The 26,812-nt window shown below is 41.0% G+C and overlaps 1 protein-coding gene across 1 annotated transcript in view; it reads left to right on the top strand.

The window, feature by feature from the left end:
* The window catches only part of tmtc3 (transmembrane O-mannosyltransferase targeting cadherins 3), a 127,056-nt gene that overhangs the window by 27,451 nt on the left and 72,793 nt on the right, over positions 1 to 26,812 (top strand). Inside the window, exons 4-6 of the mRNA XM_035790064.2 lie at positions 2,589 to 2,688; positions 5,418 to 5,533; positions 6,423 to 6,595. Of these exons, the coding sequence (XP_035645957.1) occupies positions 2,589 to 2,688; positions 5,418 to 5,533; positions 6,423 to 6,595 (389 nt within the window). The remainder of the gene's footprint in view (positions 1 to 2,588; positions 2,689 to 5,417; positions 5,534 to 6,422; positions 6,596 to 26,812) is intronic.

Genomic DNA, 26,812 nt, shown 5'->3' with positions numbered 1-26,812 from the left:
CAAGAGCACACAGCCCTCAGCCAGGGAGTGTTGCAGCGTGATGTGGGGTAGGCTATATAGAATTTGTTCTTTGATTTTGTGCGACGTAATTTATTAACTATGAAACAAAATGGCAGAAATACATTGAAAACAGCTACTGCAGCATTTATTCAGACACCTTGACTTTTTCCACATTTTGTTATGTAGCCTTATTCTCAAATAGATTGATGAGGGAAAATGTTCATTTAATCTACACACAATACCCCATAATGACAAAGCCGAAAAAGGATTTTAGACATTTTTGCAAATATATAAAAATGTAAAAGTCCCTAACTATTCAGACCCTTTGCTAAGAGATTTGAAATTGATCTCCCGTTCATCCTGTTTCCGTTGATCATCTTTGAGAAGTTTGTACAACATTGGAGTTCACCTGTGATAAATTCAATTGATTGGACATGATTTGGAAAGACACACACCTGTCTATATAAGGTCCCACAGTTGACAGTACATGTCAGAGCTAAAACCAAGCCATTAGGTCGGAAGAATTGTCCGTAGAGCTCTGAGACAGGATTGTGTCGAGGCACAGATCTGGGGAAGGGTACCAAAACATTTCTGCAGCATGGAAGGTTCCCAAGAACACAGTGGCCTCCATTGTTCTTAAATGGAGTAAGTTTGGAACCACCAAGACTCTTCCTAGCGCTGGCTGCCGGCCAAACTGAACAATAAGGGGAGAAGGGCCTTAGTCAGGGAGGTGACCAAGAATCCGATGGTCACACTGACAGAGCTACAGAGATCCTCTGTGGAGATGCGAGAACCTTCCAGAAGGACAACCATCTCTGCAGCACTCCACCATTCAGGCCTTTATGGTAGAGTGGCAAGACGAAAGCCACTCCTCAGTAAGAGGCACATGACAGCCCGCTTGGAGTTTGCCAAAAGGCACCTAAAGGAATCTAATGAAGCCAAGATGGAACATGTATACCATGTGTCATGTCTGGAGGAAACCTGACACCATCCCTATGGTGAAGCATGGTGCTGGCAGCATCATGCTGTGGGGATGTTTTTCAGGTATAGGGACTGAGAGACTACTCCGTTCATCTTTCCCTCGATCCTGGCTAAAGTACAGAGAGATCCTTGAGAAAAAACATTCTCCAGAGCACTTAGGACCTCAGACTGGGGTGAAGGTTCACTTTCCAACAGGACAATGACCTTAAGCACACAGCCATGACAACGCAGGAGTGGCTTCGGGACAAGTCTCTAAATGTCCTGGAGTGGCCCAGCCAGAGCCCGGACTTGAAACCGATCGAACATCTCTGGAGAGACCTGAAAATAGCTGTGCAGCGATGCTCCCTATCCAACCTGAGAGATTGAGAGGGTTTGTAGAGAGGAATGGGAAAATACAGGCGTGCCAAGCTTGTAGCGTCATACCCAAGAATACTCGAGGCTGTAATCACCTCCAAAGGTGCTTCAACAAAGTACTGAGTAAAGGGTCTGAATGCTTATGTAGATGGCATATTTCCATTTTTGTATTTATAATAAATGTGCACAATTCTAAACTTGTTTTTGCTTTGTAATTATGGGATATTGAGTGTAGATTTGAAGGGGGAAGGAAGATTTTAATACATTTTAGAATAAGGATGTAACGTAACAAAATGTAAATGGGGCTGAATACTTTCCGAATGCATTTTAATAAATGTGATCATACTTTACTATTTGTATTCACAACTGCCAGTGAAATGCTCTCACTTGAGAAATGCTCACACCAACGTGGCTAGTGAAATGGGCATCTTACCTGCCAATGCAGAACAGACTATGGGAGGCGCACAGTACTTCCTAGAGCCATGACTACATGGAACATTAGGTAACTGATGCAAGCAGTAGAGTCTGGTAAAAAAAACTGGTAAAAATACACCTTATGGAACAGCAGGGACTGTGAAGAGACACGCAAAGGTACAGACACATGCATATATTGTTGTTAGTATTATACATTTTGTATTGTAGATATGTAGTGGTGTAAGTGCCTTAATGTGTTTGGACTCTAGGAAGAGTAGCTGCTGCTAATGGGGATCCCTAATAAATACAAATTCCAAAATCTACCTGCATTTGGCGGGTGTTGATTTTAGGCTCTGATGCCGGACATCTTTTTGATTGTTTTCACAGCCTGGAATCTGCTGCGATCTGATTCACACAGCTTGTGGTTTTCACAGTTAGGTGGACGGAGAATCAGGTTGCAGAAGATTCCAGGCATACCTGGTAGACATGTTGAGAGGTGTGAACTTCCATAGAGACTGAGGAGGAAGTGTTTTTAAAGGTTGTTGCTTGATTAGAAGTTTTCTCATGAATCATATCTTTGTCCTGGAAATGTTGACATTGAACGTTTTCTTTTAACTTTGTACCCCTGACTGTACATTTTGTGCTCTCCGGGATCCTTGGGACATCCTTAACACCTACCCTAACCATTTTACATTTTGATGGGGTAGGGACATCCCTGATACCATGGAAGGCCAGGTGATGGGTGCCATGGGGAGTGAGAACCTCCTCGATTGATTGGTGAGAGAATAACATATTGGTGCCAGAAATGTTGACTTTTTTACTTTTGGTTCCTCTTACAGGTGACGGGTGTCGTAGGAAGAGCGGAGCTCCTGTCCTCCATCTTCCTCCTGGCGGCGTTCCTGGCCTACACCAGATCTAATGGAGCTGACCAATCCATCGGTGAAACTACTTTTACTGTAGACCTCAACCAATACTGTCCCCCTGTTTGACACACACACACACACACACACACACACACACACACACACACACACACACACACACACACACACACACACACACACACACACACACAAAGGTTTCAGAGGAAAACAGGACAATGAGATGCATGCTCCTACTTGCTAGTCTGTTATTCAGTGAGTCGTCTGTACCCCTCCCCCTGTTGGTTGTGAGCCTTCAGAGAACAACAAGACAACAAGACCCATGCCCTGACTCGTTATGGCACCGTCATAGGCGGTTGGGGTAGTATTCATCGCCAAGTCTCGCTTTGCACCGCACACCTTAGACCGCTGGAAGTATTCGGAATGTCAGATCAACCGTTTCAAATGGATAGAGGAACTTATTACAGGCTTTGTGTAGGCGGCCGTGTTGATAGATAAAGGCTTTACGTTGTGTAAGATTACATTTGAAGATGCAATTAATTCCCATTGAATCATGATAGGGTTTGATTTCTGAAAGATTACAGTTCTCATGAGGACAACTGTCAGAATGGGGAAGTTAAGTGTCTGAAAGAATGTGTCAATTGGTTAAGGAAAATAACAAGGTAGATATCAACTCAAGGAACGATTTGAGGGCACCAAGGTTATTTTAATGAACTAAAACTTAAGCGAATCATAAACAATTGAGTAAACTGAAATAAAATAATAAACAAACCTGTTATAAAAACTAAAAATGTAGTGAAACTATTCTTTGACTCCAAAACTAAAATATAAACAATCCAGAATTAAGTTTGTCTTTCGTCACGTTCACGAGTCAAACAAAAACACCCTAATGATTGGTTGACAATATACTCCCATAATGCTGCCGATGGCTGCAGGATGAAGTTGGTGACGAGGCGGAGCTTAGGAAATTTCTAGTGTTAAATGTCAAAACAAAAAATGTACACTCCGCATATGTGAATGAGGAGTGAAGAATTCTTCATACGTGAAGAATTGTCCATTTATGTAATACACATTTTCCACTCATCACACCACATCAATGTATATTCCGGTGGCCTATAGTCCATGTTCATAACACGCAGATACAGTAGATACACATTTTCCTCCACAAACAATTTACAAAGCCTCATTCAAACAGCCAGGTGTGTTTACACTGTTTAACAAGTACGGTTGCCAAGTGAGAGTATTATTGGAAACTTTTGAAGTTGACCAATAAACTACCAAGCATTTTATGTAGTCTCACAAGACATCTAGTGGCCCTTTTGGGCACACCAGATTATTAAAGATATCTGTAATCATCTCTGGCCCTCTGTGTGGACATGAAAAATATATGAAATAATTATAAAAGCTGTAAAACATAATCCTAAACATAAACCATCAACCTACTGAATACCGTTTGGTGTTTAATGAGTTTCAGCATGGAATATTAATACTTATTTTTTTGTTGTACACACTTACATATTAAAAGTATATATATTTGACTGTTTTTGCATGAAACTGGTGGCAGTTGTGAAAAGTCAATGGGTACTCTCCTCCAGGTGCTGAAGGGAAAAGATTTGCAGAGTTTTTCACAATTCCTGACATTTAATTCTAGTAAACATTACCTGATTTAGGTCAGTTAGGATCACCACTTAATTTTAAGAATGTTTTTATTTCTTTCATATTCCAAACTTCCCAAGAAGTTTACATACACTCAATTAGTATTTGGTAATTTATGTCCCCATGTGCAGTTGCAAATTGTAGTCTGGCTTTTTTTAAGGCAGTTTTGGAGCAGTGGCTTCTTCCTTGCCTAGTGGCCTTTCAGGTTATGTTGATATAGGACTCGTTTTACTGTGGATATAGATACTTGTGTACTTGTCAGCCTATTGCAGACAGTCTGAGCACTGATAGAGGGATTGTGCGTTCCTGGTGTAACTCGGGCAGTTGTTGTTGCCACCCTCTACCTGTCCCGCAGGTGTGATGTTCGGATGTACCTGATCCTGTGCAGGTGTTACACATCTGCAGTCTGTCCTGTCTCTGTAGTGCTGTCTTAGGCGTCTCAGAGTACGGACATTGAAATGTATTGCCCTGGCCGCATCTGCAGGCCTCATGCCTCCTTGCAGCATGCCTAAGGCACGTTCACGTAGATGAACAGGGACCCTGGGCATTTTTCTTTTGTTGTTTTTCAGAGTCCGTAGAAAGGCCTCTTTAGTGTCTTTAAGTTTTCATAACTGTGACCTTAATTGCCGACTGTCTGTAAGCTGTTAGTGTCTTAACGACCGTTCCACAGGTGCATGTTCATTAATTGTTTATGGTTCATTGAACAATAATGGGAAACAGTTTTTAAACCCTTTTCAATTAAGATCTGTGAAGTTATTTGGATTTGACAAATTATCTTTGAAAGACAGGGTCCTGAAAAAGGGATGTTTCGCTTTGCTGAATTTATTTATAAAAACAAAAAAAGGCTTTTCAATTATAAATGACCAAAGATACGATAGATTGCCATATTTTCTGTTAATTACCAAAATGACTTGACGATTTAGTTAAATTTGGTAAATTACTGGTAGCTTTGCAACGCTAATAACAAGCAAGCTGATGTTTTGCATCATTCTGGCTGAATTTGGTGTAGTCAACAATGAGGTAGAATATGGCATGAATCAAGTGGTTTCGAAATGCCTTCATTTTTGTAGATTGTGACATCCTATTCTCTATTTTCCTTATTTTTTTCAACCTTTCTTTCTCTCTCTCTAGTGTGGACTCCCATTGCTGTGACTGTTGTTCTGGTGGCTGCAGCCACTTTATGCAAGGAGCAAGGCATCACAGTCATCGCCATCTGCTGTGTCCACGAGGTGTTTGTTGCACAAGGGGTACGTTTGGAGAGGAGAAGTAGGCGCTCAACCAATGTGAAACAAGGTGCAATCATAAAATGATACAAGCTTTTGAAAAGAGAAGGCTTAACGCTCACTTACAATTAAACACGTAATACTTTATTAACATAGTGTAATTTAGGTCAAAAACAGGATGTTTACACCGTCAATGACCCTTATCAGAATGACAACAAAATGGGAATGTACAAAATTGCACAACTGCTAAGGCAGGCCATGCCTGTAACCTCGCTCCACAGTGCAACACTCGCCATCGCTTCAACAATTACTCACCCTGCACGGTCACGCCCTCGCTTACGAAACCCAGTAATAGATTTGAGTTATTGGAGGATTTTTTTTTTTTTAATGATACTGGCTCGCTCCCATTTTTACTACAAAAGGGTTACTTGAAAAGGAATGATGGTGAGCAGCTGTTTTGGCATCTCTCCCTCGTCTCAGACACTTTATCAACGCTAAGGCCCCTGCTTGCATATAAAGAGTAGTCTTGGCTTTGGCTCCCTGATGCGTTTGTATCATGTAACTCGTTAGTCTATTTTTGCCCCCAAATATTTAAGGATCTTGATCCATCTGGTTATATTAGTTGAGGATTTGTTTGCACTTCATAGAACAGCCACTGTTTGGTTTAAATGCTTGATTTCACTCTGTTGATTTGCCTTCAAGCTTAGTATTCAGACAAGGCTTGGCCTTGTATCCAGAAAACATTGTTAACTGATCAGTGTTTCTCAACTGGAAGTCGACTAGAATGAAAAATCGACACAACAGACCTCTCCCACCCCATTGTGAATCCTGTGTACAAATAAGTAATTTAATTGTTTCTCTCACTGTCTCTCGCAATTCCCCCTCTCTCTCGTTCTCCCCCCACCTCTCTCAGTTCACACTGCCCATGCTGTTGGATACACTCCTCCAGGTGCTGAGGGGTAAAGATGGTTTCCCCTATGCTGTCCTTCAGACGCTCCTGAAGCTCATCGTCCTCATCATCAGCACCTTGCTGCTGGTCATCATCAGGGTCCAGGTCATCCAATCACAGCTTCCTGTTTTTACCAGGTGGGTGGAGCTGTTGATGTGTTTCCATGGCAGAAAAGATGGTGTGCATATTTTTGTTTCTGTTAGAATCCATGTTTTTGCACATGGTAGCCCCACCATTTGGAACAGTACATAGTCTATTACCTAATCAGTGACTGCTGTTTGACCTTAAAAGTGTAGGCCTAGATATAGTGAGAAATGCATTGCGTTTACAAGATCAATTGAGAAAATAAATATCAAACCTACATTTTCAAGATGTTGAAATGTTTGTTTTGTGGTTTAAAAGGCTGTTGCAGTTCCCCAGATAGGATCGACAGGGCTCTAAGGTCGACTTTGGTCACATATGCTCCTAAATATTTTGCTGTGCAACCTGAAATTTTAATTTGGGAGCACTGCACCTGTAATTTTTATTTTAGATCATTGTTGTAATGATTAGGCTTTACTGTAGCGTCGTTTCCAAGGCTCTAGAGAGTGCAGATTCGTTAGTGTTATGGTTCTACCATTACTACAGAGAAAATGTTTTGTTTCTTCCCAAACAGTTCCTTGCTAAATAAAAATTGCAAGGATTTTATTTTTAAAGGCAAGTACAAATGAATTGTAAATTAATGCAAAACATTTTTGGGTTACGTTACCCTGCCCTTTGTTTCGCTGCCTTTTTTTTTGCAGTTGCAAAGTTTTAGCACGTTCATTCCGTTTAGGTGGGGTTTAGAGGGAGGTGTAATGAGGGGTTTAGAGGGAGGTGTAATGAGGGGTTTAGAGGGAGGTGTAATGAGGGGTTTAGAGGGAGGTGTAATGAGGGGTTTAGAGGGAGGTGTAATGAGGGGTTTAGAGGGAGGTGTAATGAGGGGTTTAGAGGGAGGTGTAATGAGGGGTTTAGAGGGAGGTGTAATGAGGGGTTTAGAGGGAGGTGTAATGAGGGGTTTAGAGGGAGGTGTAATGAGGGGTTTAGGGGTTTAGAGGGAGGTGTAATGAGGGGTTTAGAGGGAGGTGTAATGAGGGGTTTAGAGGGGTTTAGGTGTAATGAGGGGTTTAGAGGGAGGTGTAATGAGGGGTTTAGAGGGAGGTGTAATGAGGGGTTTAGAGGGAGGTGTAATGAGGGGTTTAGAGGGAGGTGTAATGAGGGGTTTAGAGGGAGGTGTAATGAGGGGTTTAGAGGGAGGTGTAATGATTCTATTGGTCAACCGATTTTGGAATGACTGTTCATCCTAATTATATATCCCAGCTAGCAGCTTATAATGATGGCCAGTACAGCTATGTTCGATACCTAACTAACTTTCAATGCTGAGGCAACAATGTTTTGCCAGCTAGTGTATAATTATTATTTTACTTTTAAATTTAGGCTAAAAAGGGCTCAGTGGCCCACTGGGACTGACTAGGGCTGATGTGTTGAACGTATTACCGCCACACCGGCAGTCACCAGTTGCTAGCAAGTTATCCGATTGCACCGTATCCTGTCTATAATAACATACCGTAATTTCCGGACTATAAGCCGCTACTTTTTTCCCACGCTTTGAACCTCGCGGTTTATACAATGATGCGGCTAATTTATTGGTTTTCCCCACTTTCACAAGATTCATGCCGCCAAAAAATTGAGCACCGTCACATAATGTGACGTGAATCGAGCGTGCTCAAACTTCCCATCATTCTGATTACGGTAGTGATTTTGTCACCCTCATCATGGCAAAGACACGGAGAAATGCTTATGATGCAGCTTTCAAGTTGAAGGCGATCGATCTGGCTGTTGGAAAAGGAAATAGAGCTGCTAACAGCATGGAGCATTGTCAAAAAATCCACTATCATCAACGGGTTTCGAAAGGCTGGACTGCTGCGTGTTGAAGAGGGCAGTGATCCAACATCGGATGAAGCAATTCTGAGGCTATTCAACTCCAACACCGAAGGAGATGACTTCAGTGGTTTCAGTGCACAGGAGGAGGAAGATAGTGACCAATGACTTTCTTGGTAGGCTACTGTTTACTGCTATTTTTTACATTTTTGTTACAAGCCGTGTTTCGTTTAAAGGCTGTGTAAAGTTCATTTGTTTCAAAGGACATGTGCGGCTTATTTATGTTTATGTTTATGTTTTAATCCAGTGGGTGCGGTTTATATTCAGGTGCGCTTAATAGTCCAGAAATTACGGTACCTACATCTAGCTAGGATGTAAACAAACTGGATCATTGGGTGAGGCTTACCTATCACTCCAAAACTGGTAGACCAATTGAGATGCATCATCTTAGACTCCCTCTTAACCCCTCCTACATGGAATACGCCCAAACTTTGCCACAGCAACGAAGGAAGTGTTTCGTTCTTATCACGCTGAAAAGGTTTTTAAGTGTTGTTTTTTTTGCATTAATTTACAATTAATTTGTCATTCATTCATAAACCATGTCGTGGGCCATTCTAAAACTACTCGCGGGCCGTTTACCTTTGGTCTTCAATTTGTAAAGTATGATACCTTATTAGCTAGCTAATAGGGCGGACCCCATTTAGTTGACTGGCCGATTGTTTGGTCCATAGGCTGTTGGTCGACCAAGATTTCTTTAGTCGAGCAATAGCATAAAATATATATATATATATATATATATATATATATATATATATATATATATATATATATATATATATATATATATATATACTGCTCAAAAAAATAAAGGGAACACTAAAATAACACATCCTAGATCTGAATGAGTGAAATATTCTTATTAAATACTTTTTTCTTTACATAGTTGAATGTGCTGACAAAATCACACATCAACCCATGGAGGTCTGAATTTGGAGTCGCACTCAAAATTGCCGACTGTGACGCAGCCTGGGATCGAACCCGGGTCTGTAGTGACGCCTTAAACCACTGCACCACTCGGGAGGCAAAAATTATATTATTTTGTAACAAATGCGTTTCCTCCCGCTTTGCATAGTGGTTGCTGTCCGCAGTTCTGAAACACATCAGTGCGCTGTTGAATTAGTGCCTTTTCTTAGACCATGTGCTTAATAGCAAAGTTAACCAGTATATTGGTGTTGAGAACAATGCGGCGGAGGCAGCAGCAGTATGGGGAGATGAGAGAACTGCCCTTGCCTTATCGTCTAAGAAAAGTGAGGAGAGAGGAAACTCTAAATAAAAAGGGTCTATAATCAATAGTTAAATGTGCCTGCTTTATAAATCATCCATTTGGACACACCTACTCAATGGTTTTTCTTTATATTTACTTTTATCTACATAGTAAATTCTACGTCTGTAGAATAATAGTGAAGATATCAAAACTATTAAATTGCACATATGGTATCATGTAGTAACCAAACAAGTGTTAAATAAATAAAAATATTTTATATTCGTCAAGGTAGCCACCCTTTGCCTTGATGACAGCTTTGCATTCTCCTTCTTGGTCAAATGGCCCTTACACAGCTTGGAGGTGTGTTGGGTTATTGTCCTGTTGGAAAACAAATGATAGTCCCACTAAGCGCAAACCAGATGGGATGGTGTATCGCTGTGGTAGGCATGCTGGTTAAGTGTGTCTTGAATTCTAAATAAATCAGACAGTGTCACCAGTAAAGCACCCCCACAGCATAACACCTCCTCCTCCATACTTTATGGTGGGAACCACACATGCGGAGATCATCCGTTCACCTACTCTGCGTCTCACAAAAACACAGCGGTTGGAACCAAAAATCTCAAATTTGGACTCATCAGACCAAAGGACATATTTCCACCAGTCTAATGCCCATTGCTCATGTTTCTTGGCCCAAGCAAGTATCTTTTTCTTATTGGTGTCCTTTAGTAGAGGTTTCTTTGCAGCAATTCAGCCATTAAGGCCTGATTCACGCTTCTCCTCTGAACAGTTGATGTTAAAATGTGTCTGATACTTGAACTCCGTGAGGTGCAATCTGAGGTGCAGTTAATTGCTGATTTCTGAGGCTGGTAACTCTAATGAACTTATCTTCTGCACCAGGGGTAACTCTGGGTCTTCCTTTCCTGTGGCGTCCCTCATGATAGCCAGTGTCATCATAGTGCTTGATGGTTTTTGAGACTGCACCAAGAGCGCTCAGGACCTCAGACTGGAGCGAAGGTTCACTTTTCAACATGACAACAACCCTAATCACAAAGCGAAGATCACGCAGGAGTGGCTTCGGGGGAAGTCTCTGAATGTCCTTGAGTGGCTCAGCCAGAGCCCGGACTTGAACCCGATCGAACATCTCTAGAGACCTGAAAATAGCTGTGCTGAGACAAGCTTTTAAATGGACGGTTGTTGGCTCAATGACTGGAAGTCTATGGGAACAGATAGCATGTCATTGTGCTAATAGCAATGCACTCCCACCCCCGCACAGAGGTAACAACTGTCCAGTGTATGTTAACGTTATGCATGGGGTCAGTGGTCGGCTGTACAATCGCAGCGTGAGTGGTGGACGAGAGAGTAGTCAGTCATTGTGGCCCTGTGACCGAGGGAGGCCGGTGCGGTGGTCATTGAATGTATTGGTTAATCCAACCCCCTGCTTACTCATGCCAGGTATGATGGAACACATTTGGATTCCGGGAGTCCAGGCACACGCACAGACAAAATGTGGATACGTAGCAGACGTATTTTTAGGATATCCAGGGATTTAAACTAAATCCATGGTCATTGTATATTTCCTCAGTGGAATGTGAAATATTGTTTTTTGTTCCAGGTTTTAAATCTTAACTGGGTCAGGGAGTGTCTGGCTCAACTGCATCAGAAGAACTTGTCAATACAGTCAAGCACAGACAGGAACAACTTAATGGCATCATGTCGATAACATTCCTAAAGATTCATTTTTTTGTAATTCTTGAGCAGTTTAGCCACTGGCTGTCTCCAGATTGTATCGCTGAATTAGTGTTATCGGAAAAATAACAATTTCCTAGACATAAAAATGCTGCATATTTGGATAATCACCATCTTTGTGTGTGAGCTAACAGTCATTGGGTTATCCCTTATTGATGACTTCTGAATGGTGCTCCTCCTTAGAGCCATGTAGACTATAACTCCATAAATCTCGTGGTCCTGAGGTATGTGAATCATGAATGCCAGCCCCTTCACAGTCATGAGAGACTATTTTCTTTGGAACCAAACGAGGGTCAATGGGAGGTGGTGAAGGCAAAAAATATATATATACTGAAGCCATTGTAGTGTTAAGAGTTAAACTTTTATAGCACTTTTTCAAAATTCTCAAATCGCTTTAAGTGTGGAAAAAAGACATGGGTCAATAGACAATCATGGCAGGCAGGGTAGTTCATTCATAGCTTGAGCATTCAACCCCAGGAGGAAAGCTACAATAGAGGTAGTTTGGAGTTGAAACGGAGGGGGCTCACATCCAGGGGGTTTCAGACTGGTCCATAGCTGTTCATCAGGGCACCCTGGCCCTTGCCGTCTCTGAAACAGCGCTTCTCAGTAGTGGTTCCTGAAGTCAGACTCCATGGGTAGAACATTAAAACGGCATTCTACTAATTGGAAATACAATTATGCTGATATCTAAAATATAATTTCCACTTCCAGAAATGAGGCAAACAATATATTGGTTAAATTGTTTGTTAAAATTATTTTAACATATTGGACCTTTATAGCCTATGCATGGTATGCTATTAGCAATAATCATTATCAACTGTAGCCCATCTGATGCAGTGTAATGGCTATAAATAAATAGGCTGAAGCATGGGGTTGTCTATCTGCATTTTTACCCCATTGGGCTAGTCATTAGTAGAGTAGCGGGTGTCATGAAAACATTTTCAGCTTGTGGTTCAGAACAATTACATTGCAGGTTGGAAAAAAAAATTAATCAAGAAGGTACACTTTTTAACAACCATGAATTAATTCAAGCTTTCGTCCATTGGAACATACGTAGGCCATACAAAATGTAAACGTGTGCTGCTGACACAAGATTGAGTTGGCTTATTTAACCTATTTTTGCAGCTTATATACCATTCTGGGAATTCCCTCACTCTGGCACTCACAACTGGAATGCGCCTCGAGAGGAATATTTCAAAGTAAATGTGGACCGTTCCAGAATCTTCGAAATCGACCTCAGCGGAAATATTTCTCCATGTTCTATGTTTTTGGGGCGTGGCGACGATGGTTTTGCCATACCACGGCGCCACAGCTAAATGACTGCTGCCAATGATAGGATATCAGTACTTGCCCACAACAGCTAACCCTCATATACTCTTGTTTTAATCCACGTCCTCATCAAATATCTGTCATCTGCGTCATTGGGCTGGTTGACGTAAATGGCAGAAGTTTGTTTTCAAACCAATGCACATACTCTGTTTATAACAACCTTGGTTAAAGAAGTCTATGCGTCTCTGACAATGTATGCGTCTCTTACAATGTTTTTAGGTCTGACAGAGAAGGGGGCGTCGCCATATACTGTACATACAGAGCAACTTAAATCTAAGCAATTTGGATGTCTAGTCCTAAATGTGGGCCTTAGTAATAATGTCCATCTGATGCTAGTGGGAATTTATTGCCCTCCCTAAGCCTCATTATGTGCTCTTAGTAAATTGTCTGACCTGCTGTCTAACTATGCTAAATCCGATCAACTGAAAGATATTTGCACTGAGCTGAATCTAACTTGGCTGATAATTAAACCAACTCACCCCAACAAATGCTTATAAGTTTATAAAAGTTTATAGCCAATGGGATATTTGCTTATGAGTTCAGTGGCCATTGTCCCATTGCTTGCATAAGAAATGGTAAGCTGCCTACATCTCGCTTATGCATTATTAGAGATATTTAGGGAATTTTTATGATTAACTTTTGTCTAAAATGGGGTTGAGTGACTGGTTGGTTGTCAACTATCACTGACTTGGATCAGGCCCCCAATTGTTTTATTTCCCTGTATAACTCTGTTACAGATAATCATGTGCTGTACAAAAAGCTAAGGGTAAAAGAGATCTAATCCTTAGTTCACAAATAAATTGCCTGTGAAATTACAGGAAATACATTTAGCTTGGTCTAAGGCTAGACTGACTGATTATATGTCTGACAGTCCTTCACACATTTGACAAATAGACGTCTATATCTGGTTAGAAAAGCAAAATCAACATATTTCTTGAATTGTGTATTTCGGAGACTGGTGCTAATTTCTGGAAAGTGGTTAAATATTTGAAACAAGTCTCCACCCCCTTGTTTACCCAGAAGGTTTTGTCAGCCTCTGGTCCTATACTAGACCAACACTGAATTTTGTGGGGATTTTAATAATAATTTTGCTTCAGCTTGCCACCTGTTTGAAAATGTAGTCTCTGAAAATATATCGAGTTCCACTGGAGGGAGTCCTTTAGTCAATTCAGAATAAAATGTAGAGCATGATGCACTAAACTGGTGTGCTTTATTTTCATTTCAACTAGGGCTTTCGCGATACGACGATACCTGTAGCTTGGAAAAGGAACTAACAGCATTATTAAATGTTTTGTCCCCTCGTCAATCTTTGCACAATAGCCCATAATGACAAAGCAAATACAGTTTTTTACAGGTGTATAAAATAAAATAAAACTGAAATGGTACATTTACATAAGAATTCAGACCCTTTACTCAGTACTTTGTTGAAGCACATTTGGCAGTGATTAGAGACTCAAATCTTCTTGGGTATGATGCTTCAAGCTTGGCACCTGTATTTGGGGAGTTTCATTCTTCAATGCAGATCCTCTCAAACTCTGTAATGTTGGATGGGGAACATCACTGCACAGCTATTTTCAGGTCTCTCCAGTAGAGGTCGGCCGATTAATCAGTATGGCTGATTAATTGGGGACGATTTCAAGTTTTCATAACAATCGGAAATCTGTATATATATATTTTTTTGCCATTTTTTTTTATACCTTCATTTAACGAGGCAAGTCAGTTAAGAACAAATTCTTATTTTCAATGACGACCTAGGAACGGTGGGGTAACTGCCTTGTTCAGGGGCAAAACGACAGATTTTCACCGTGTCAGCTCGGGGGATCCAATCTTGCAACCTTACAGTTAACTAGTCCAACGCTATAACGACCTGCCTCTCGTTGCACTCCACAAGGAGTGTTACGCGAATGCAGTAAGCCAAGGTAAGTAGCTAGCATTAAACTTATCTTATAACTAGTGATTATGATTGATTGATTTTTAACTACACATGGTTGATATTACTAGATATTATCTAGCGTGTCCTGCGTTGCATGTAATCTGACTGAGCATACAAGCATAAAAGTATCTAAGTATCTGACTGAGCGATGGTAGGCAGAAGCAGGCGCGTAAACATTTATTCAAGCAGCACTTTCGTGAGTTTTGCCAGCAGCTCTTCGTTGTGTGTCAAGCACTGCACTGTTTATGACTTCAAGCCTATCAACTCCCGAGATGAGGCTAGTAAAACTGAAGTGAAATGGCTAGCTAGTTAGCGCGCGCTAATAGCGTTTCAAACGTCACTTGCTCCGAGCCTTCTCGTAGTTGTTCCCCTTGCTCTGCATGGGTAACGCTGCTTCGATGGTGGCTGTTGTCGTTGTGTTGCTGGTTCGAGCCCAGGGAGGAGCAAGGAGAGGGATGGAAGCTATACTGTTACACTGGCAATTCTAAAGTGCCTATAAGAACATCCAATAGTCAAAGGTTAATGAAATACAAATGGTATGGAGGGAAATAGTCCTATAATTCCTATAGTAACTACAACCTAATACTTCATACCTGGGAATATTGAAGACTCATGTTAAAAGGAACCACCAGCTTTCATATGTTCTCATGTTCTGAGCAAGGAACTGAAACGTAAGATTTCTTGCATAGCACAAATTGCATTATTTAAACCAAATTGAACATGTTTCATTATTTATTTGAGGCTAAATCGATTTTTATTGATGTATTATATTAAGTTAAAATAAGTGTTCATTCAGTATTGTTGTAATTGTCATTATTACAAATAAATAAATTAAAATTGGCCGATTTAATCGGTATCGGCTCTTTGGGTCCTCCAATAATCGGCATTGGCGTTGAAAAATCATAATCGGTGACCTCTACTCTCCAGAGACGTTCGATCGGTTTCAAGTGGTGTGCTCTGGCTGGGCCACTCAAGGACATTCAGCCACTCCTGCGTTGTCTTGGCTGTGTGCTTAGGGTCGTTGTGCTGTTGTAAGGTGAACCTTCTCCCCAGTCTGAGAACCTGCTCCAGAGCACTCAGGACTTCATCAAGGATCTCTGTACATCTTTCCCTCAATCCTGACTAGTCTCCTAGTCCCTGCCGCTGAAAAACATGGAGATTATAACAGAACATGGCCAATATGTTCAAATGTTCATAAATGACCAGCATGGTCAAATAATAACAATCACAGTAGTTGTCATGGGTGCAACAAGCCAGCACTTCAGGAGTAAATGTCAGTTGGCTTTTCATAGCCGACCATTCAGAGTATCTCATCCACTCCTGCTGTCTCTAGAGTTGAAAACAGCAGGTCTGGGACAGGTAGCACGTCCGGTGAACAGGTCAGGGTTCCATAGCCGCAGGCAGAACAGTTGAAACTGGAGCAGCAGCACGGCCAGGTGGACTGGGGACAGCAAGGAGTCATCATGCCAGGTTGTCCTGAGGCATGGTCCAAGGGCTCAGGTCCTCCAAGAGAAAAAGAAAGAAAGAGAGAGAATTAGAGAGCATACTTAAATTCACACAGGACACCGGATAAGACAGGAGAAATACTCCAGATATAACAGACCCACCCTAGCCCCCCAACACAAACTACTGCAGCATAAATACTGGAGGCTGAGACCAAAGGGGTCAGGAGGCACTGTGGGGCATTCGATGATACACCCGGACAGGGCTAAACAGGCAGGCTATAACCCCACCCACTTTGCCAAAGCACAGCCCCCACACCACTAGAGGGATACCTTCAACCACCAACTTACCATCTAGAGACAAGGCCGAGTATAGCCCACAAATATCTCCGCCACGGCACAACCCAAGGGGGTGCGCCAACCCAGACAGGAAGACCATGTCAGCGACTCAACCCACTCAAGTGACGCACCCCTCCTAGGGACGGCATGGAAAAGCACCAGTAAGCCACTGACTCAGCCCCCGTAATAGGGTTAGAGGCAGAGAATCCCAGTGAAGAGGGGAACCGGCCAGGCAGAGACGGCAAGGGCGGTTTGTTGCTCCAGAGCCTTTCCGTTCACCTTCACACTCCTGGGCCAGACTACACTCATAGGACCTACTGAAGAGATGAGTCTTCAATAAAAACTTAAAGGTTGAGACCGAGTCTGCGTCTCTCACATGGGTAGGCAGACCATTCCATAAAAATGGAGCTCTATATTTAAATCATTTGCAAACATTTCTAACAACCTGTTTCCACTTTGTCCTTATGGGGTATTGTGTGTAGTTTGAGTAACATTTTTTATTTTATAATAAGGCTTTGACTTAACAAAATATGGAAAAAGTAAAGGGGTCTGAATAGTTTCTGAATACATTGTTTCTACAGAAATAAAACGGATCCCGCTTCTTTGAGTGTTTGTTTATTAGCGCAAAGCCTCACGCAACGACATGTCAAGTAAACCATTTCACATTCGGTTGTTTTTAATCTTTGCTTTGCTGTAAGAAAGGCTTTACACTTTTTTTCATTAGAACAGCCTCTGGTATTATTTATACAGCATACAAGTTATTCATAATTTGAAATGCAATCAAGCATTTTATTTTTAAAATAAAGCAAGCTTTGAATAATTAGCTTTCCGTTTCAGACATTTTATTCACAAATTAATGCGACTGTTTTTAAACTTTGCTGGGATAAAATCTATCTGTTTTGTCACCAAAGCCCCATGTACTGCCCACCACTGCGTTCTGTATGCTCTTGTTGGCTGGCCCTCCCAGCATATTTGTCGCCAAACCCCACTGGCTCCAGGTCATCTATAATTCTTGGCTAGGTAAAGCCCTGCCTTATCTCAGTGCACTGGTCACCTTAGCAACACCCACCCGTAACACGTGCCCCAGCAGGTTTATTTCACTGGTCATCCCCAAAGCCAACACTTCCCTTTGGTCGCCTTTCCTTCCAGTTCTCTGCTGTCAATGACTGGAACTAATTGAAAAAATCATTGAAACTTATCTCCCTCACTAACTTTTTAAGCATCAGCTGTCAGAGCAGCTTACCGATCACTGTACACAGCCAATCTGTAAATAGCACACCCAACTACCTCATCCCCATATTGTTACTTATCCTCTTGCTCTTTTGCACCCCAGTATCTATACTTGCACATCATCATCTGCACATCTATCACTCCAGTGTTAATGCTAAATTGTAATTATTTTGCCTCTTTGGCCTATTTTTTGCCTTACCTCCCTCCCTACTCTTCTACATTTCCACACACTGTACATAGATCTTTCTGTTGTGTTATTGACTGTACGTTATTTATCCCATGTGTAACTCTGTTGTTTTTGTCAAACTGCTTTGCTTTATCTTGGCCAGGTTGCAGTTGTAAATGAGAACTTGTTCTCAACTGGCCTACCTGGTGAAATAAAATTTAAGAAATATGTTACGGTGTTCAGAGTTTATAACCAATTCATTGATGTGATTATGATATGCTATAGGCACTGCCTGCCCGCTCATTTGGCAGGATTAGGCGGCTGCCTGTGGCGGCAGATTGACGAGGGTAGCATTTCCTGAGCTGAACTGACCATTACGTACCTCCAACAACACATAAAACCTCTCATAATTCTGCCGAAAAACAATGACAATTTCTCTCAACCACTGTCATATGGGCTTTTTAGGTGAGCGCTGATGCCGCCCTTTGATAAGCAGTGCACACTTTGTCAAAGGCAGGGGCGCAAATATTTTGCATGTCCATTCCCAGCACTCCTCTCAAGGTTGCTGTTGTAGAGACGCAAAATTCAGTGGAAAAAATGACCTAACATAAATTCTGTAGCCGATATAGGATATGGTAGATAGAATGTGGCCTTTTCTGAAGCCTTCAGGCTGGAGATGAATTGTATGACAATGTAATGAGAGACACTTTTTACATCATGCAGGATTCTCCAATCAAGTAGCCTAACCTAAACACCGCTCAATCAAATAAAAACCATGAGCTGTCATGTTAACAAAGCAACATATCCTAAAAACAGGACAGGTCAAAGTAAAATGGACAATCAACTGTTGTCCAGGGGTTTCACCCCATTGACATGATCAGTGGTTTCATAACGAAAAATAAAATACTTCTGCATTGCCGCTGAGTAAACACATTACAAATATGCAAGCGATAACTCCTGATAAAGTTGTGTAGCTAATATTCAGAGCTTAAATAGCCAAATTAATTATTCACTGGAATCCAGACTAATAAAGCCAATGCAGTGGCCCAAACATAGACGTCTATAAATGACATATTTTCATTCAGAACCAATAATGAGCCTGCTTATAACATCTGTAAAATAAGTATGTTCAATATCAGGAAAATAAGTATTGAAAATGAATCTTATTTCATTGTCCCGAAAATACGTTTTATTCAACATCCGGAAAAGATGCCCTTTCAGCATCCTGGAAAATAAATAATTTAAACATACAGAAAATACTTTTTCACCTTTCATTCAGATCCTAATTTGAATGTAACTCCAACGTCGAGAAAATACCTCTTAGACATATTTTCAACGTCCGGCTGCAGGTCACACCTGTAATTTTTGTCCCATGGCAGTAATTTGGCAGTCATTTTTACAATGCAGAAGAGTAACAATTCCAGAAAGAATAACCTACAGTTTTCTGGCGAACTCCAATGTCCTCTGATAATGCTAGTCCCCTGCGAATTGACATCCTTGTGTTTTGAGAGAACTGCCTGAGTTTGACAGGTGTTGCTCGCATTTAGCACAAGTAAACAATAACTGATTTGATCAATTGAACTAAGTGCTGCGCATAATCTATGTATACATAGGCTACATGTAGGCTATCAACTTTCACATGTTTTGTGCGTATGAATTGAATATTACCAAATGCATCAGTAAAAAATATTGAGCCTATTTAATGCAACCCTTGCTGTTAATAGATTGCAAAGCAGCAGCATACAACTGACCTAAATGTTTGGAAACGATAGGTTAACTTTCTCATCCATAGCTTTAAAATGCATCTCAAGTGCAATTGCACTGTTTAGCTCACGTCTGAAGGCTGGGGGTCATTTAGAACATACTGCGGCTCTCTAAAATATCCTAATGATTATGATCACACTTCCTCAGTTCAAAAATTATGGTGACACTATAGGAAGTTTGGTTTAGAAACTTGGGAACCAAGATGGAGTTATCAGTTTTGCCCCATCAATACTGTATCTTCACGCCTAGAATAAAAACATCCAGGCTTGAGTCATAACTGTGTCGTGTCTTTGGCTATGCCGGATTAAGTTATATGACATGCTATTCTATAAAATAATTTCTCGGTAATTCATATTACCTGATTAAGATAATCAGGTGAATGTAATTAACTAGAAAGTTGGGGCACCACAAAATAATATTTATAGAGCTGTTATCTTCTGAATAAACTCTTAATGACCGAGTAATCTTTTACATCAATAGCAGTCAATATTTAATCGTCACCTTGTTTAGTCTCTGAAAGTTGTAAATTCTTGGGTTCTTCACGAACCCTGGCTAACACGTTGAATCAGCAATACAAAATTGGGTTATTTATTTACTAAATACTTAAATAATCACACAGAATTACATCTACACAGACTGGATCATACATTGATTACAAGTTATGTAAGAAAACGTCCCTGGTGGACGAGCCGACATGACGGCTGGTTACACAAAGGAAAGGGGGTTGGGTTTGAATGAAAGAGCGGGAAGACTGAGGAATAAAGGGAGAAGCTATGTCTCTATTGGGCCGTAGGCAGCTACTCTATCATAAATACAGAATCTTATGCATTCTAAATAACCTCCCATTTGGAAAAGGAAAATGCAATTAATATTTACTCTGAGCTGCGCTTCGATCTGTTGGTCGAAGATGGGAGGCCGGGTGTCCAGCATGGATCTCTGGTCCTCTGAAGACTGTCTTGTGGTGAACTGGAGCATGGTAGAATGGATACTCCATCCGTCCTCTCCTTGCCCACGTTTAGCGGGCGGAGGAGGTAACGCTTCTTTAGTGAATAAGAGTTCCAAGTTCATACCAAGTTGCCATACTTAAAGCTCCTGCTATATTCTGGCTGGTATAGTCGAAATTCATCCATCCGGCGTGTAGGTCGTCACCTTCACATTGAAATTCGATGCCAGTTGCGTTAGATTCTTGCTGATGTTGGCTTAGTTCTGTAGGTGGTCTTTGTCCTTTCAACGTGGGGATTGCCAGTCCGCACGTCCTTGGAACAGGAAGTTACATTTTCGTCAACGGGCTTGTATAGGATTGGGAGAGAGGGTCGTGTTTCATAGTTTACAACCACTGTCTGTTCACATGGGCGGGGCCACTGAGTTGGCAGAGTTTACTCTATGACAAACCGTTCTCTTATTAAGAAGCTAAATTACATTTCATATTTTCACAAATAGTTTCATATTTAAACATTTAAATTGCACAACAATTACATGTGAATCTGATAACTATAATGTGTAGACTTTCCAAGATAGTTTGTCATCCTATCATCATTAATAATAATGTCTCATGACAACTGATCTGGCATCATATTCTTTAAATACCAATGCATATTTTTAGCTGGTTGGATTACCGAAATATGGTTACTTTCCCCACCCTTTTGATGTTATAAAACTATGTTAACAAAGGACATTCCAAGAGTCACACTGTAGAGTAGGGAGAGAGAAAAGGGGAAATATATTTATGGGGGTCATAAACATCCCCCCATCAGGCCAACGTCATGACAACTGTCAATTTATTGGGGAAAAAATGAGGGGCAGTTTGAAAAAAAAACGAATCCTGTCCGAATCGTCCTATGGAATAATGGACATTCTAGAGTAAGAATTACAGAACCAACGTTCTCTAGTAATATCTGTCCCGTTCGAATAGGTCTTTTGTCACGTGCATGCGTGTGTCATGTAAAGCGAGCAAGGGTTGAGGGAATAGGGAATGTTTTTCCTAAACCAATTAAGGATTTTGTTAACAACTTTTCAGGCAGAAATGGCCGTAATTATTATGTTGCAGCTTCAGCAACACAATCAGTGCGATTAATACTGTTGATGTTCTGTGGTGGTCGCTGCAGCAGGGAGGAGAAAGACAACTGGTGCTTTTCACAGTCACTCGCTCTCTTTTTTTAACACAGCCCAGCAAGTCTGGGCACAGCCCGGCACAATCTAATCAATTGCTGGTCGGACTCCCTCTAGTCATTTGTGTATCTTAATTATTTAATCAAAACGTGCTTTAGCATCAAACAAGCTCAGTGAATATAGTTGATTTGATTAAAACATATAGGATGTGTCAATATATGGAAAAAAACATTTAAACATTTCAATTGGAAAGAAAGAACAGACTTTGTCGTCAAAGATGATTATTTTTGTTGGACAGCCCTACCGGTTTTACATAGCACTGTTTCAGCTGCTACTGTTGTTTTAGATGTGTTAAATTGCTTATCATAAAAATCATTGTGCTGCCTTATTTATAGACCTTTCCAATGCCTTTGACACTTGACCATCACATTCACATTCAAAGGTTGAATTAAATAGGCCTGGATCAGGCTTCTTGCAAATCTTTTGAGAATATCTGTCACAGGACACTGATTTCTGAAGTCTAGTTTCCTGGATATTTTTGAAAGGTGTACCGCAGACCTGTTCTCTTTACCATTTGCAAAAATATTGGTCTATCTCTTGTAATATTCATCTGTATGCAGACGATACTGTTATGTATGCCATTGCCCCAAATGCAGACCAGGCATGGTTAGAGCTGCATTCTGACTTTGTTTCCTTACAAAAGCTGTATAATGTGGACTAGACTGAGTATATGTTCTCTAATTCCTGCAAACATTTTTCAGATAAGACTACATATTTATTTACTGAATGGTTATCCCATTGATTGGGCTCCAGCCTATATCTGGGCATTTGGATTGACAAGGATTTAATGTTTAAAAAACATACTGATGAGCTAGTTAAAAAGGTCTGCTGGTCCTCATTTAAAGTCCCGGAGATCTTCACTATTACCTTTTTGTTTTCAAAACTCTACTACACAAGCTTCTGACGTGATTTACCAAATCCTTTCACAGGGTTGGTTACCCTTGAGGTTCCTCGAGTCTCCACCAAATTAAATATATCCACTTTTAGTTTTTATGCACATCACTGAACAATTAAACTAATTACAGTTAGATGTTCTGGTGCCGGGCAATTTTAAAGTGTTTATTTTATTTTATTTCACCGTTATTTAACCAGGTAGGCTAGTTGAGAACAAGTTCTCATTTACAATTGCGATCTGGCCAAGATAAAGCAAAGCAGTGCGACACAAACAACACGAGTTACACATGGAATAAACAACGTACAGTCAATTAAACAATAGAAATTAAAAGAAAGTCTATATACTGTGTGTGCAAATGGCATGAGTTAAGGCAATAAATAGTCCATAGTAGCGGAGTAATTACAATTGAGCAAATTAACACTGGAGTGATAGATGAGCAGAGGATGATGTGCAAGTGGAAATACTGGTGTGCAAAAGAGTAGAAAGGTAAAAACTATGGGGATGAGTTAAGTAGATTTGGTGGGCTATTTACAGATGGGCTATGTACAGCTGCAGCGATCGGTTAGCTACTCAGATAGTTGATGTTTAAAGTTAGTGAGGGAAATATAAGTCTCCAGCTTCAGTGATTTTTGCAATTCGTTCCAGTCATTGGCAACAGAGAACTGGAAGGAAAGGTGGCCAAAATAGGTGTTGACTTTGGGGATGACCAATGAGATATACCTGCTGAAGCGCGTGTTATGAAGCGTGTGTTGTTATTGTGACCAGTGAGCTGAGATAAGGCAGAGCTTTACCTAGCATAGACTTATACATGACCTAGAGCCAGTGGGTCTGGCTACGAATATGTAGCAAGGGCCAGCCGACTGGAGCATACAGGTAGCAGTGGTGGGTGGTATAAGGGACTTTAGTAACAAAACAGATGTCACTGTGATAGACTGCATAGAGTAGAGTATTGGAAGCTATTCTGTAAATGACATTGCCGAAGTCGAGGATCCGTAGGATAGTCAGTTTTACGAAGGTATGTTTGGCGGCATGAGTGAAGGAGGCTTTGTTGCGAAATAGGAATCAGATTCTAGATTTTATTTTCGATTGGAGATGTTTAATATGAGTCTGGAAGTAGAGTTTATAGTCTAGCCAGACACCTAGGTATTTGTAGTTGTCCACATATTATAAGTCAGAACCGTCCAGAGTAATGTAGTGATGTTAGTCAGGCGGGCGGGTGCGGGCAGCGAACGGTTGAAAAGCATGCATTTTGTTTTACTAGCGTTTAACCTCTCTGGGATATGTGGGACCCTAGCCAGGGAAAATGCAGAGCGCCAAATTCAAATAAATTACTGTAAAATTAAACTTTCATTAAATCACACATGCAAGAAAGCAAATTAAAGCTACACTTGTGAATCCAGCCAACATGTCAGATTTCAAAAAGGCTTTTCGGAGAAAGCAAACAATGCTATTATCTGAGGATAGCACCTCTATAAACAAAGAGATAAAAGCATATTTCAACCCTGCAGGCGCGGCATAAAACGCAGAAATAAAAATATAATTCATGCATTTGACGAGCTTCTTTTGTTGGCACTCCAATATGTCCCATAAACATCACAAATGGTCCTTGTCTGATTTATTCCGTCGCTATATATCCAAAATGTCCATTTATTTGGCGCGTTTGATCCAGAAAACACTGGTTCCAACCTGCGCAACGTGACTACAAAATATCTCAAGTTACCTGTAAACATTGCCAAAACATTTCAAACTACTTTTGTAATACAACTTTAGGTATGTTTTAACGTAAATAATCGATAAAATTGAAAACTGGATGATCTGTGTTCAATACCAGAGGAAAACAAACTGTAGCTAGCTTTCTGGTCACGCGCCTCTATCTAACAGTACACAACAAGTGACCCTCGTTCTGAACAGGGCTAATTCTTCATTACACAAAGGAAAAACCTCAACCAATTTCTAAAGACTGGTGACATCTAGTGGAAGCGGTAGGAACTACAAGAAGGTCCCTTAGAAATCTGGATTCCCAATTAAAGCCCATTGAAAAGAGAGACCTAAAAAAAATCTGAATGGTTTGTCCTGCTAAATAAACATAAGTTCTGTTATAATCACAGACATGATTCAAACAGTTTTAGAAACTTCAGTGTTTTCTATCCAAATATACTAATAATATGCGTATCTTATCTTCTGGGGATGAGTAGCAGGCAGTTGAGTTTGGGCATGCATTTCATCCGGACGTGAAAATACTGCCCCGTCACCAAGAAGTTAAGAGCAGGTGGAGGGCACGGAAGGAGTGTTGTATGGCATTGAAGCTCGTTTGGAAGTTAGTTAACACAGTGTCCAAAGAAGGGCCAGATGTATACAGAATGGTGTCGTCTGTGTGGAGGTGGATCAGGGAATCACCTGCAGCAAGAGCAACATCATTGATATATACAGAGAAAGGAGTTGGCCCGAGTATTGAACCCTGTGGTACCCCCATAGACTGCCAGAGGTCCGGACAGCAGGCCCTCCGAATTGACACTGAACTCTGTTTGCAAAGTAGTCGGTGAAACAGGTGAGGCAGTCTTTTGAGAAACCAAGGCTATTGAATCTGCCAATAAGAATACGGTGATTGATAGAGTCGAAAGCCTTGGCCAGGTCGATGAAGACTGATGCACAGTACAGTTTTTATCGATAGCGGTTATGATATCCTTTAGTACCTTGAGCGTGGTTGAGGTGCAACGGTGACCAGCTCGGAAACCGGATTGCGCAGCAGAGAAGGTACGGTGGGATTCGAAATGGTCAGTGATCTATCAACTTGGCTTTCGAAGACTTTGGAAAGGCAGGGCAGGATAGATATGGGTCTATAACAGTTTGGGTCTAGAGTGTCACCCCCTTTGAAAAGGGGGATGACCGCGGCAGCTTTCCAATCTTTAGGGATCTTAGATGATACGATAGAGGTTGAACAGACTGGTAATAGGGGTTGCAACAATGGCGGAGGATCATTTTAGACAGAGTGTCCAGATTGTCTAGCCCAGCTGATTTGTAGGGGTCCAGGTTTTGCAGCTCTTTCAGAACATCTGCTATCTGGATTTGGGTGGAGGGGAGGCTTAGGCAAGTAGCTGCGGCGGGTGCGGAGCTGTTGACCGGGGTTGTGGTAGCCAGGAGAAAAGCATGTCCAGCCGTAGAGAAATGCTTATTGAACTTCTCAATTATCGTGAATTTATTGGTGGTGACAATGTTACCTAGCCTCAGTACGGTGGGCAGCTGGGAGGAGGTGGTCTTATTCTCCATGGACTTTAGTGTCCCAAAACCTTTTGGAGTTAGAGCAACAGGATGCAACTTTCTGTTTGAAAAAGCTAGTCTTTGCTTTCCTGACTGACTGTGTGTATTTGTTCCTGACTTCCCTGAAAAGTTGCTTATCGCGGGGACTATTCGATGCTAGTGCAGTCTGCCACAGGATGTTTTTGTGCTGGTAAAGGTCAGTCAGGTCTGGAGTGAACCAAGGGCTATATCTGTTTTAGTTCTACATTTTTTGAAAGGGGCATGCTTTCAAACAGACCGAATAGCTGAGGAATATCATGTTTTTCTTAAATGTTGTGCTGTATTTACATTTTAGATTGCATTGATCACTTTTGTTTCATATTATATTTGTTTCTTGTGTTACTGTGATCAGGGCACCCTTGTGAATGAGACCTTGTTCTCGATGGGTTTTCCCTGAATAAATAAAGCGTAAAAAACAAACCCAAATTCAACAAAACCTTCGTTCCTCTCAGCCTCTTTCTTTCACCTTCCATTTCTTTCTCTCTTCACCCTCATCTCCAAGTTTGATAACCCAACTCAGATGTCCACTCATCAATTTCTTTCATCACCTTTCCAATGTTTCCCACTCACCCTTTCGCTCTTACCACCTCATTTGACGGGGGAGATCAGCTTCAATATTACAGATAGATTGTGGGTTCTATCAAACTTATTGTTTGCATTATTTGTAATTCCCTATTATTTTTAAAATATTTTTTCCCCCAAACCTACCACCCCTTCCCTGATTGGAGTAAAGAAATGGACAACAATATGTCTTCTACTGCTGCTTACAGCTATTTTTGTTCACATACAGTACACTCTTATCTTAATTCCAACCCTTCGATGTCCACAGACTAACCCATCTTTCGCAGTACACCATTTTCTTTTGCAAAAGCATCCTATTT

The sequence above is a fragment of the Oncorhynchus keta genome, chromosome 17, assembly GCF_023373465.1.
Source record: "Oncorhynchus keta strain PuntledgeMale-10-30-2019 chromosome 17, Oket_V2, whole genome shotgun sequence".
In the NCBI taxonomy this organism is placed as follows: domain Eukaryota; kingdom Metazoa; phylum Chordata; class Actinopteri; order Salmoniformes; family Salmonidae; genus Oncorhynchus; species Oncorhynchus keta.
Note: the sequence above shows the minus strand (reverse complement) of the source record. Positions and strands in the feature narration are given on the sequence as shown.